The sequence below is a fragment of the Lissotriton helveticus genome, chromosome 3_1 (assembly GCF_964261635.1).
Source record: "Lissotriton helveticus chromosome 3_1, aLisHel1.1, whole genome shotgun sequence".
Taxonomy (NCBI): Eukaryota; Metazoa; Chordata; class Amphibia; order Caudata; family Salamandridae; genus Lissotriton; species Lissotriton helveticus.
Genome location: NC_136061.1, coordinates 215,536,037 through 215,548,750, shown reverse-complemented (window position 1 = coordinate 215,548,750; position 12,714 = coordinate 215,536,037). Strand labels below are relative to the sequence as shown.

The following is a 12,714-nucleotide window of genomic DNA, read 5'->3' as shown; positions in this document are numbered from 1 at the left end:
TTATCAGGTCAAGGGATTTCTTTGGGAGGACTTGGTCAAGAGTACAGGTAATCCAGTTGTCAAAATTGGCAGTGGCCGTGGTGGGATTGGTCACCATCACAGGAGGATGTTCATTAAGGGCCTGTATCCACTCAGGAGACGGGAGCGAGGCCCATTTCCTTCCCCATCGTTTATTATGGCTCTGTAGGATAGGGCGAGTGCTTAGGGACCAAACAAAGGGTATTAAAAAAATGATCGGTCCAGGGTAAGGGTATAGGTACCTCGACCGTGAGGTTATCTAGATTACTGAAAATATGATCAAGAAGATGTCCCTTGATATGCGTCGAGTGGAACCCTTTCTGCCGTAGGTCAATAGCCAGGAAGTTCGAACGAAGACTATTGGCTACTGAGTCAGATGGGTCGTCTAAATGTAAATTCAGATCGCCCAACACGGTGAAATTTGCCGAGGTAAGCACTAAATTGGCGGCTATGTCTGTGATATTAGTGACAAAATTACCAAGAGTCCCAGGTGGTCGGTAAGCTAAAACCCCAGAGAAGGTGGTGGTGGGGGAGAATTCGAGAGTAAAGTGAAGACTCTCGCAACCTGATGTTGTGGAGGGGGAGATACGACATCCATAGTTATCTCTATAGATGATAGCCAACCCTCCGCCTCTTCCAGTCTGGAGATCCAGTCGTTTGATGGTATAACCTGGGGGGGAGGCCCAGACTGATGCGGGATCGGACTCAAGCTGAAGCCATGTCTCCGTTAAGAAGAGGGCCTCAGGTTTGTACTCCTCTATAAGCATAGCCAACTCAGTGTAGTGCTTCGGCAAAGACCGGCAGTTAAGAAGGAACATCCTCCATTTTAGCACGGAGGAAGATTTCCCTGGCGCCGGGGGGCACATACCCCAGTTGCAGGATTCGCTTAGAGCCACTTTATTTGTGGGTGCCATCGAGTGTGAACATCGCAAATTGGAGGTAGGGCGCAGGGCGTGCAAGAGAGCGGCACTATAGGTCAGGCGGTTTCCTACCATGGCGGCAGCACAGTCTGAAAGCTGGGAGCGTCTGGACGCGGACTGGCTCAGACTGGCTTCTCTTTGGCGCCTCTTCGGCGCGTCTATGGCGCTCCCGCTGCGCGTCACCGCTGCGCGAAGTGGCAGTGATTAAGTAGATTGGGAGGGGGTGGGAGACTAGACCGTCACCCTAACAAGATGGCCGCCCGTCGTGGAACGACCAGGAAGTGCCAGCGCTATTCCTCCCTCCACAACAAACAGCAATGATAGATGCGGTGGACCGGGGAGTCAGCGCGCCAAATGGTAAAGTGCAAACAGTTTTAAAATTACACGTTTTTAAAATGACAGGTTAAAAAAAAAACCCTTTCAGTGATGCAGTAACACACAACACGCTCACGCCACGATATTTCCAATCAATATGCCATGCCAAAGGCAGACCGGTGGCTTTAGAAGGCCATGAGCGCTCAAGTTTTGAGTCGCTCTGTTCTTGTTAATCGTCACATTCGCTGTGACAAATGGCGCACCAACCTCCATTCCTGTTTTTTGTCACAGTTGCCAATTTTTTAAAATTATGAGTTGTAATTTTGCTTTTACTTTCTTTTAAGCATAGAGTTTTATTTTTAAAATGTTGGCGTGTGATGTAGAAATCCTTTGCTCAATTTGATCCTCACAACGCTTAATCCATTAGCAGAGTAGAGTGCCCGAGATGATCGTTCACGGGAGGGGCGGGACGAACACCCCGCACTCTGCGCATGCACATACTCTCTGTGCGTGGCTCGCTACTACAACATGAACTGGTGGGGCAGCCAGTTTCTGTAAAGGACAGCGGAACACTTGACACTTCAAGGCTGCCTCAAGCACCAGTACTTATAAAGCAGAGGGGCTGCATGTGAGTCCGTTTATTCTGCTTAAAAACACAGCGACAAGGCATTATTAAATGTGGTGCTTTACTTGTCCCTACCTGCTACCTGTTTTTTCAGCTGTGTCTTCTCCCCCTCCCACCCACCTAATCTCTCTTGCTTCACTCACTACCCCTATTATCCACCCCCACCCGTTGACAATGCCATTCGGTCTCCCATCGGCAATACCTATTGGCTTTGCCCCAGCATGTTTCATCCTGTGATCCATCCTCCCTGTTGTCTTTCCTTTCAACTCTATTCCCCTTATCTTTGTATCTTTGATTTTGCCCTATTCATTTTTAGATATTCACACTATTATTTTCTGTTCCACTTGTTCTAGTCTTGTCCACTTTGTCCTACTATGTACTGTGCTTCTTTGGTCCCTACTTACGTCTTTTTTCTATAAGTACCAACACTTCTACATAAATGTTATTGAATAGTGAGTATAATAAAATACCATGTGGATTTGTAAAGCTCAGGTCCACCTCTCTGGACTCAATACCTTATGTTTATTGTAACTCTTTTTATAGACCTCAGTAGGATGAAAGATTAAGGGACCTCACATGGACTTCAACATGTGATCATGAGGTCAAACACAAGTCCTAGTGTAGATGCTGTAGATCCCTATGATGATCACTCTACCACGACTACTTTACTATTTTGGCTCACTACTACTATGGATACCGCGAAAATTCTTTACCCAACTTAATACCATGATAACGGGATTTTTATGGGGCTCTGGGAGGCGCAGATTAGCGCTCGCCACCATGTCAAGACCTAGGCAGGAGGGGGGGGGTTTCCCAGTCCCTGACTTTGAGGCTCATTACCATGCAGCCTAACTACAATGGTTCAGAAAATGGATGGCGGAGAGATTTCGTACTGGGGAGGCCCACAGGGGCATGGATCTGGACCTGAGACAGCTTTCTCAAGTGCTTCTTTGGCTCCCCTTAAGCGAAAGAGAGGCTCCGAGGGATCTGTGGGTGATGTGGCAATGTTGGAACCAGGCCAGTAAAAGATCAAAATTGGGACCCCCATTTGCACCTGACATTCCGCTGCTGGTTTGCAAGGCATTGCCACATGGGGGAGACTGGCAGAGGCTACCGGACTGGGAAGAGGTGGGGATCTCTACTATCGGGGACCTATATGAGGACAACACCCTGGTACGGTAATGAAAAAATGCTAGACACGGCGAGAGCATGGGTGGCGTTAGTGGACTTACTCAAACACCCGACTGATGATACCGAACCACCCCCTGAGTGAGGAGAATTGTGTATAGGGATTGAACATTGCCCTACCTGAGCAGGTAACTTGGGGGTTGGCAAGCACGTACTGTATAGTGGCTTCCCCCTATGTGGATACCTTCTTACTTGAAGTATGGAGCCAGATGTCCTACATGATTAAATACTATTCTCCACTGTGGGTTAGATGATGGAGCGACATGCCTGGAGTGGGGGTGGAGGGCGGGGGGGGAGGGAGAGGAGGTAGGACAAGGGGGGGCTGGAACTTTGTTATTTCATTGGTTGTTGAGGTAGATATGAGTGAGGAATGGAAAGGACACATTAGAAGTTGATCCCCCGGAATAAGGATATAGAGCACGGTTCTCCTGATAATTCTGATAAGATGGATGAATACAGTTGCCCTTTGAGAAGAAGCACACATCTGGCGAGAAGCCGTGAATGGCAATGTATATTCATTAATATGACTGTCGATTACTAATATCAGCAGCGTGATTAAACTCTTTTATCCCTTTGTATTGATCCTACTCGATTTGATGTAACTGAATAAAATTTGTTTACAAAATAAAAAAAAAGATTAACACACATTTGAGGCCCAGTTTTCTTTAAGATATTGTAATGCTTGCTTAATATTCACCTCTTGTACATCGAGAGTTACATAAAAGTCAACTATAAGCCATGTGTTATGTTGTTGAGCATGTGTTAATGCTTGCAGGATGTTATCTGTAAAGTGGCACATTAGACAGAAACTCTTGGCAACAACTGATAATGCAGCAGGATGAATGCTGCATAAATGTATCTCTCATACTTGCTTATTGCCGAAGGAACATGAATCATGGTGGTAATACCTCAATGCTTTTTCCTCTCAGCTCACAAGCAGGCTTTGAAAGTGGGAGGTTCCCAGAAGCAGACCGCCCCGGTTCATGAGATCCGATCAGGCTTGACGGCCAAGCTCCAGACAACACTGATTGTGAGCAGATCCCAGAGCCCGCTGCCAGCAGTAGACTGGAGGACCTACACCCCTGGCTTGCCCAGTGTAAGGAGCCAGCTTTCCTCCTCGTCCATGGATGAAATTGATAGGACTCTAGCCTCCCGGAACACTCTGGAACAATGGGACCCCAAAAGAGGTGTGACACTCAGGTAAAAAAAACACTCAAAAAGGAGCTACTCTATGTTCATTCTCCATATTAGATCATCGTCTGGATGGTATTAACGGATGCCCAATTAGATGTTTAACAACTCGTCAGCATGACACACTCCCAGTCGCACATTGTATTGTCCAACTCCTCACAATAAATCAGTTTAACTGGCTAGAAGTCAATTAGACCAGAGATGTAGAAATCAGTGGGGCATTTTCTGTAGTTATCAAGACAAGTAAGATGCAAATACATGGTGCAATATTATATAATCGTCAAACATGAACAGATGGCTAGGAGATAAGGTGGCACACACTTAATAGGGTCCCAATCAGTAGCAGTATCATATATTGGATGCCCAAGAAGGGAGAAAAGCCACCACTCCTTCTTTAGGATCATATTCAAATCTTGCGCAAAGCTTCAAGCTCTCCCAAATAATTAAATGTAGAGTTCCATCTCGAATATTCCATCAACGGTCTTTATTTTTTCACAAGCGTACTACAGTGCTTTGCCATGCCAACACGTGTTTTGTCTATGCTGCAGTATGTTATCGCAGACTTCTTCATTTATTTGTAAAGTACAATGTCAAATATACAAGACTAAAAAGTCATCCCCAGGAGGGGAATGACTAAAATGTCGTCACCCAGGTCACACTGACCAACTCACCACATGTGCAAGAAATGATATTGTGGAGTATCAAGAGAGGCAAAATCATATTACATCAATAATGTCAAAATATATCTGATTTCCATTGGCACTCCCAAATAGAATACCCCATACGACAGAAAAAACGTTATTGTTTAGAAATACCCAATGGTAGAAGAAATAGTCAATGTTTATGTCTACCACCATTATGCAAGTGATCAATTCAGAATAAATCACGGCTAAGTCTCTAATCATGAGATCTCCAAGTATCTAGTTTCCCAATTCTGAAAAATATGGCATGCGGACAATAGCATGAAATAAAGAATTTTGATACGTAAGGGATTAACTTTATACAATGTTTGAATATACTTTTAAATGGCATATAGAAAATGCCAATATGGACAAAAGGAGTGTGGGAAGCACATTGCAGGTGATTTACAGTTTTGACAAATGCTTGTGTGGACACCACTCACCTGGATAGTACATGTGCATATGATTCAAGTAGGATGTTTACAGTAAATTTATATACATAATTTACATTGACTTTCAGGGACTGGATAATTGATTTTAGAACGAGTACTTTGCACTGGTATGCCTTGATCGCGCAAACAAGGTGGGCAGATATATAGAGATAATCTTGTCGACTTGCACCTGTGAAGGACTATAGAATTACCCTAGTATGAAGTAATAACATGGGGTAGGACATATTTTTCATGATTGGGCAACTAGATACTTGGAGATCCCATGATTACACACTTAGCCTCGATCTATTCTTTATTAGGTAAGCAGACACTTCATTGGTCACACGCATGATGGTGGTAGACCTAAACATTAACTATTTCTTTCTTCTACCTTCGGGCACCTCTATACTAAAATGTTTTTGTTTCTTCTGGGGTATTCTTTTGGTGAGTGCCAATGACAAACAGACATATTTTAATGTTAATTAATTGCCTCTCTTGATACGCCACAATAATATTTCTTGCAAATGTGGTGATTTGATCAGGGTGACCTAGGTAACAGTATTTTAGTAATTCCCGTCCTTGGAATGACTTAAGTCTTGCACAATTGTTATTGTAGCACTGATGAAGTCTGCCCTCAAATCCTGGTGCACAGACGAAACACGTGTTGGAATGGCAAAGAATTAAAGGACGCTTTTGAAAAAATAAAGACTGTTGGTTGAATATTCACAACCGAACTCAACATTTAATTATTTGGGAGTGGCCGAAGCTTTGTGCATTATTATATCATCGAATTACGTTTCTTTTGTGTTTTTAATTATGTTTGCTCGCTGCAAAGTCTTTTGTTGGAAAGCAGAGGGCTGCCACATTCTGAAGCTGCTGGCACTGGACTCAGAGGAAGCTTATGAACTGGACGGTACAGAAGCACAGAGCAAAACAGGATGCACCTGAAGGGATTACACTGGGCAAGAGGTGCAGGGGAAAGAGGGACAGCAGAGGGGAACAAGTACAGTCTCAATAACTTAATGTGGTCTCCATCAGGTATTATCAGTCTCATACCTTGGCAGTCTCATGTAATAGCAGGAGTCACACTTCATGGAGCACAATCACACAGTTTGCTATCCTCAATGGTTCCACTGACGTTGACATAGTCGTGCACCAGGAATTTTGTTAAAGAACTCCTCATATATCACTTTTGTGGGCCAGTGGCCTTGAGCTATCTTCTGGGGATGTGCATAGAGGCCAAAAAGTTTTGGTCTTACCTGTAGAGTGAATACTTTGAAAAGTCAAGAGCAGGAATTCAGGACACTTGCTCAAAGTATTCAATGCAAAAAGGCGGAGCTTCTGCTGAGAAAGTAAGCATAAGAACAACTTCTTCTAGTGTCATGCTTCATGGGTGTGGGAGCTCCTCCTTAAAAAGAGAGAGAGGGAGAAAAATAAAGAAGACAGGGCAGGGAGATGAGAGCAGAATGAAAAGAGAACAGTGGGGCTTCAAAAGAGGGAGGGTAAAAAGAAGCAGTGGAGGAAACAGGAAGTAAAAAAATAAAAGAGACAGTGGTAGTATGAGATTAAGAATAATTAACAGAGACATTGGTCAATCCTGGAAAGGGAAGAATGAAAAGAGGCAACTGAGGAACATATACTGTGGAAGAAACAGAGGTGATACAAATCATTATCAACAGCATGTGACTGTTTGGATAGAGATAAAAACAACAACTAGTTACAGAGGAGCCCACAAAGCCAGCACAGGCCAGCCTGACTCACTGCCTTGAAATCGGTAAAAAGGCAGACATGAAGGACAGCAAATATAATGATGTGCTAAACGTGAAGCCTGGTGGCAGAGGAAATGGGAACAAGGTAGTCCCCCCCCCCAAAAAAAAACGCGACTGCTAATGCAACATACCAGCCATGGTATTCAAGAATGGGCTTCAAAAGGGTGTGGGTTAGCAAGGGTAGATGATGAGGGGCGAGGCTGTGTAGGGCACAGATATATAAACACAACACAAGACTCTGCTACATCATGGTGGACTGGAGTGTGTAGGACGCAAAAGGGACAGCCTATGTGGATTGTGCAGGTTGGTAGCAGAGATGTACAGGACAAAAGAGAATGTGCGACCACTGACACAACATGGTTCTTCCAAACGAAAGAAATGTAACCCCTGAAGATAGAAGGTATAGGAGTGTGCACCACTGAATGATGGGAAGAAAAACTTGAAATCAAGTAACATTCCACGGTTTTTATCTCCTGATGTATCAAAATCTTGAAGTGATGCTCACCTCACTCGTAACAAGAGTGATTTAGTCTGGATTGTTTTACTGCCGTTGTGATTTACATTCAGCAGTAATTGTCTACATATAGCTAACACTTTCTTCAATGAGAGTGATTCGATCCTAAGGGCCAGATGTACATACTTTGGATGCCCTAAAAGTGATCGAAATTTGCGTAATGATTTTTAGCGAATCCAGTGTTACTTTTTGAATCAACCGATCTACTAACAGGTCGGTTCACAAAATCTCAGGGGGGTTGCAGTTGGTTGCAGTATTACCGAAGTAGGTCACAAATGGCGACCCACTACGATTCGCTGCCATCAAAGGGATGGTGGCCTGCTGAGGTCAGCAAATCACCCTGTCTGTGATTGTTTTTAAATAAAACATTTTTTTAACACATCAATGATTTCTTTAACGAAAACAGAATGTGTTTAAAAAGAGAAAAGAAAAAATTTTTGCAAAACTATTTTTTAAGAGTAGGCAATGGTCCCATGAACCACTGCCTACACCTAAAAAATATTTTTGGACCACTCACAAAGGGGAAGGAGTCCGCGGGGACCCATTACAGTTTGTGAACCAGTCTTTGAGGAATCTATATAATATTCCTGTTTTTCTACCGCATTCCTGTCGCAAAAAATTAATACATTCTATAAAAAAATAGCCATTTGGAAGGGGTTGCCCTAAACATGCCCCATCCAAACAGCAATTCCTTGTCTGCAGATAATAAATGTGAAAGGCCCAGGAAAATGCATTTATCATAGTCAAATACAGCTGTTACAACATCATTTTGAATTTCTCCTTCTAGAGGAAATCATGGAGAGGGTACAGATCTAAATTAGGACAAAGGCCTCTGTCTTTCTTGGGCCCCAAAAAGTAGCGGGAATAGCACCTACGCCCTTCTTCTGGCACAGGCACCTTCTCAATTACCCCTTTGGCCAAAAGAGCTTGCACTTCCTGCCGCCAAATAGACAGACAGGCCTCTGTCAGTTATGAGGGGACGTGGAAGGTGCGGCGGCAAGAGTATGAACTGTAGGGCATATCCCTGCTGAACAAATTGCAGGACGGTATGGCCTGCTAATCTGGTAAGAATGGCCAGATCCTGCCTCCTACCGGGTAGCTGTGATATGCTAAGGACATGCTAAGCAGGTATGGCAGCGGGGGCTGCAAGGGAGGATTAGTGGACTGGGTGACCAGTTGACCTAGATCACGGGAAGTGGGCTCCACAGCCCCTACTGCCAAACTAATGGATGCCTTGTGGTGGTTGGATTGGCTGCAATTTGGGGCACCGCTGCTGAACCCTAAAAGAAGTGGTAGAGCTGGTGATGTGGTGCAGCCAAGCCATGGGAGAGTGCTTTGATACTGCTCCACTTGAACCGCTCGAGAGTGGAGTCCACTTTCTTCCAAACCTGCGAATCCAATTGAACGACATGTCCATAAAGGACAGTGCTTGAAAAACTGGTGGGCCACAGCCAAGCATGACAGTGAATGGTGACATTGGTGTAATGGCCACCATGGAATTGGTGGGTGTAGAATCCACAACAAATTGAGAACATGGCCATGTCACGACCGTCCACGCAGGCCCGGACTGGCCGTTGTGGGCACCGGGCAATCCCCCGGTCGGCCGCAAGGGTGGGGGCCGTTTTTGTTGCAGAGCCGTTTTTGCAGCATAGCTGCAAAATCGGCCCTGTAACAAAATCGGCTGAAAAGCGGCCCTGGCAAAGCGCTCGCCCCCCTCCCGCCCGGGGGGCGGGGGGGCCGGCCGAGCACTTTGCCAGGGCCGGTTTTGGTTCCCAGTCCGGCCCTGCGTCCACTGCGAGAACAGGTCAGATATCTTCAGGAACACCTGGGAGGACTTGAACCACCAAATCCCAAAGGACATGGGAATAGCGCCCAGAAAGCAGCTGGCATATACAGATTGATTCGTCAAGCTGGTGGACAAGAAGACTCTCTTTCCAAACGTCTCCAACCACTTAAATTCCCTATAGGAAGCTTGCACTTTATGCGATATACCACTAAGTGGCTATATCGTGTAAAGAGTCCATTGATTCCCCCAGAAGTGTACAGGTCTCAATGTAAACTCAAAAAGTGCTCTATTTGTGGTATTGTGGTCAAGCAGCCTTAGGCCTTACACAGAGGAGCGTAAGACATTTGTAATACACACAGGGACTAATAAATGACACATGACTCAAAAAGGAGATCCGCACCAATTTTATAAAAATAATCTTCTTCTAAAAGTTAGTTTAAGACCAAGATGTACGTTAAAAGCTAAATACGTTTTTAAATAAAAATACCTTTCACTTTAAAAAGTGGACAAGTGCAATTTTTTCAGTTCACCAATGTCAATCTACAGAAGGAAAAAAAGAATGCAGTTTTGAATGTAAGTACAAGACTTACAGATCCAGTCTTCGAGGTTTCAGGTCAACACCATGCAAGGTTCAAATTAGTACCAAGAGTGCACCAATGGCACACGGGTGGCCGGTGCAGAGGGCAAATTCAGGGTCAGGTGCCCAGTGTTAACCAATGGAGACTGGGGATGATTACAACTGTGCTGTTCACAGCGGTGTCAGGGTTCAATCTCTGGGAGTTAATGTAAGCAGGGGGCACAAGGCAGCACCAAACTTACACTCTCAGCAGCACTGGGGTGGTCGGGTGCAGAGTGCCAGCACAGTGTCAGATGCCCAATGCAAATCAATAGGGGGTTTGGAAACTGTCATCAGCCTTGGGTCAAGAGGCTGAATGAAGAAAACCTACAGCTGCTTAGGTAGGTTCCGATGTTAGGGGATGTAGGGAAACCATTTGTCAAGCTCCCCAACGCCCAGGGGCTTCAGGTGCAGGAGTGTCCTTTGGCATGCTTCACATCGCCTCCAGCACCTGAGGAGTGGAGTTGGTGAAGGGGGGCACACTCCTCTTCTCATTTAGTTTTCCTGGCAGTTCTCCCACAAAACATGGGGGTTTGAACTGGGGGCTGCCATCTTCTGCTAGGTGGAGTCTAATTACAAAGGCAGCAAGATATTTGAATCTTCCCTCTACAGCACTGTGCTTATCCTGGGGAGAAGATGCGACACCTCCGCCCAGGATGGGTTTTGTTTCTGGCCTCAAAGTACAGGGGCTCTCAACCCAGGGGTCCAGAAACATGTCTGGAGGTGGAAGGCTGCCTAAAGCCAATCATAGACCACACCAGGGTTTGTAGGTTTTCGGGGGTCACTTCTGAGGTGACCTCTGAGTACCTGTTTTAATAAGTCCACCACTGGCATCAGTTTATGCTTATTAAGAGGAGTTGTCTGGTACCAAACGCTCCAGAGTTCCGTGAAGCCATCATGGTGCTGGGGAACTGGAGTTGTCTATTTTCCAGCCCATGTACCTAATGGTATTCCTGGTACTTACAATATTAAGATAAGACCTAAATATTGTAGGGGTATATCTGCTCATGATGATGTGCCCACAACTGAGATGTAGTGCACCCTACCTTAGGGCATGTAAGGCCTGCTAGAAGTGTGACTTACCTATACCTTAGGCAGGGCTGCTTTGAAATGGCACACCGGCATTATGCCATGTAGATTTTGTCCTTTTTGCAGTGGCAGTTTGCATTTCCTTGGTGAGGCATCTCTAGTGGGCCCTCTTCAGTCCCAATGCCCAAGGTACCAGGGGTATCATTTACTTGGGACTTACTGGGGGGGTCTGAAGTTGTCCCAATGGTAGCACAGTTGTAGGGAAGAAACACTGGTACTGGGAACATGGTTAGCAGGGACCCAGCACTCTATAGTCAAAGTTGCATCAAATGCCAGGGAAAATGGGGGGGGGGGTACTGCATCAGAAACCCACTTTCATACATTCCCTCTTGGGGTGAGTAGTTGGGAATGTGTTGAAGTTCGTCTTGCTTTTAGACACCTGCATCACCAAGCTTTCAGGGGAGGAGTGCTGAGATAAAAATGCAGGGTCGTCTGGAGAACGGCAGTGGTGTCGTGCAATCTAGAGTTAGAACGGGGACTCACAGCAAGGTTTAGCCCATGCCCACAACAAACTATAAGTAAGGGCCTTGTTAAATGGTAAAATGGGCTACGTGGATGTTTGCTCTAGCCGAAGCACTTCTGTAAGAACATTGGTGTAGACGTACAAGGTGAGTTAGAGATCAAGGAATTTGGCTGCCCTGTTCATCACCAGTAGCAGGTCCAGGGGTGAGAGGAGCCTTGACTCTGGGTAGGTATTGAGGCCTCTTATAACTCGTCGTGCCAATTCTCTTCGTGGTATGGTTCACCAGTCTTATCACACGCATCTTCCTAGTTAGCCAAAGAGTAAAAATAGAGTATGTGCTCTCCACAGTGAAGCCTCAGGTCGAGGAAGCGGTGCCTCAACAATGGAACAGACGCGTCTTCGGTTGAGGTTGAACTGGCTTAAACTCAGACTACCTGATACCTATTGTACTCTGCAACTATCAGGTAGTCTGGCGTCTATGGAGTTCGGCAGCAAACTTCTGGGAACTGGTGTGGACCATGGCACCGGAGGTAGAGTCAGAACTGGAACCAGAGGAGAACCCGTAGTGGGCTCAAAGTGTCCAATGGGCACTGAGGACAATTCCACCACGGTATTCAGATGGAGGGCCTGTTGACTCCCTGGGGCCTGACGGCATGCCAGAGGGAGTCAGCAAGGATCAGAAGAGTGTGACCACGGCCTAGCGGAACTCCTCGATCTGTTTTGGAGCGGCAGACGGACCTAGAAACTCTGGTTGTGTTGGAAAAAGTTGTAGGATAGGCTCCAACATCGATTGACTTTAGGAGCAAGATTGAGAAGTATGGGACCACCCCTGTGCCATCTTGTGAGAATTAAAGTGATGGGAAGGGGCGAGTCCTGCTTAGATATCTCATGTTTTTTCTACAACTCCCCCAACAATTTGATCAAAACCTCCTGCGTGTTCCTAATCTGGAGCAAGATCCGAGCGGTCCCATCATGGAGTCTTCTGGTGCTTGGCGGTGTAGAGTTTAGCCTCGCTCTCTTGTTTGGCCTACACGGTCATCAACGTACAATCACTGCAAGCCTTGGAGTCGTGAATAGACCATAAGCACCACAGGTAGACCGGATGAGGG

The 12,714-nt window shown here is 45.7% G+C and overlaps 2 protein-coding genes across 2 annotated transcripts in view; one reads left to right on the top strand and one right to left on the bottom strand.

Annotated features, from left to right (window-relative positions):
- RASL10B (RAS like family 10 member B) overlaps nucleotides 1-12,714 on the bottom strand; it is an 865,262-nt gene that overhangs the window by 17,329 nt on the left and 835,219 nt on the right. The window lies entirely within an intron of this gene.
- GAS2L2 (growth arrest specific 2 like 2) overlaps nucleotides 1-12,714 on the top strand; it is a 490,427-nt gene that overhangs the window by 330,142 nt on the left and 147,571 nt on the right. The window contains exon 5 of the mRNA XM_078679621.1: nucleotides 3,996-4,266. Coding sequence (XP_078535747.1) covers nucleotides 3,996-4,266 — 271 coding nt within the window. The remainder of the gene's footprint in view (nucleotides 1-3,995; nucleotides 4,267-12,714) is intronic.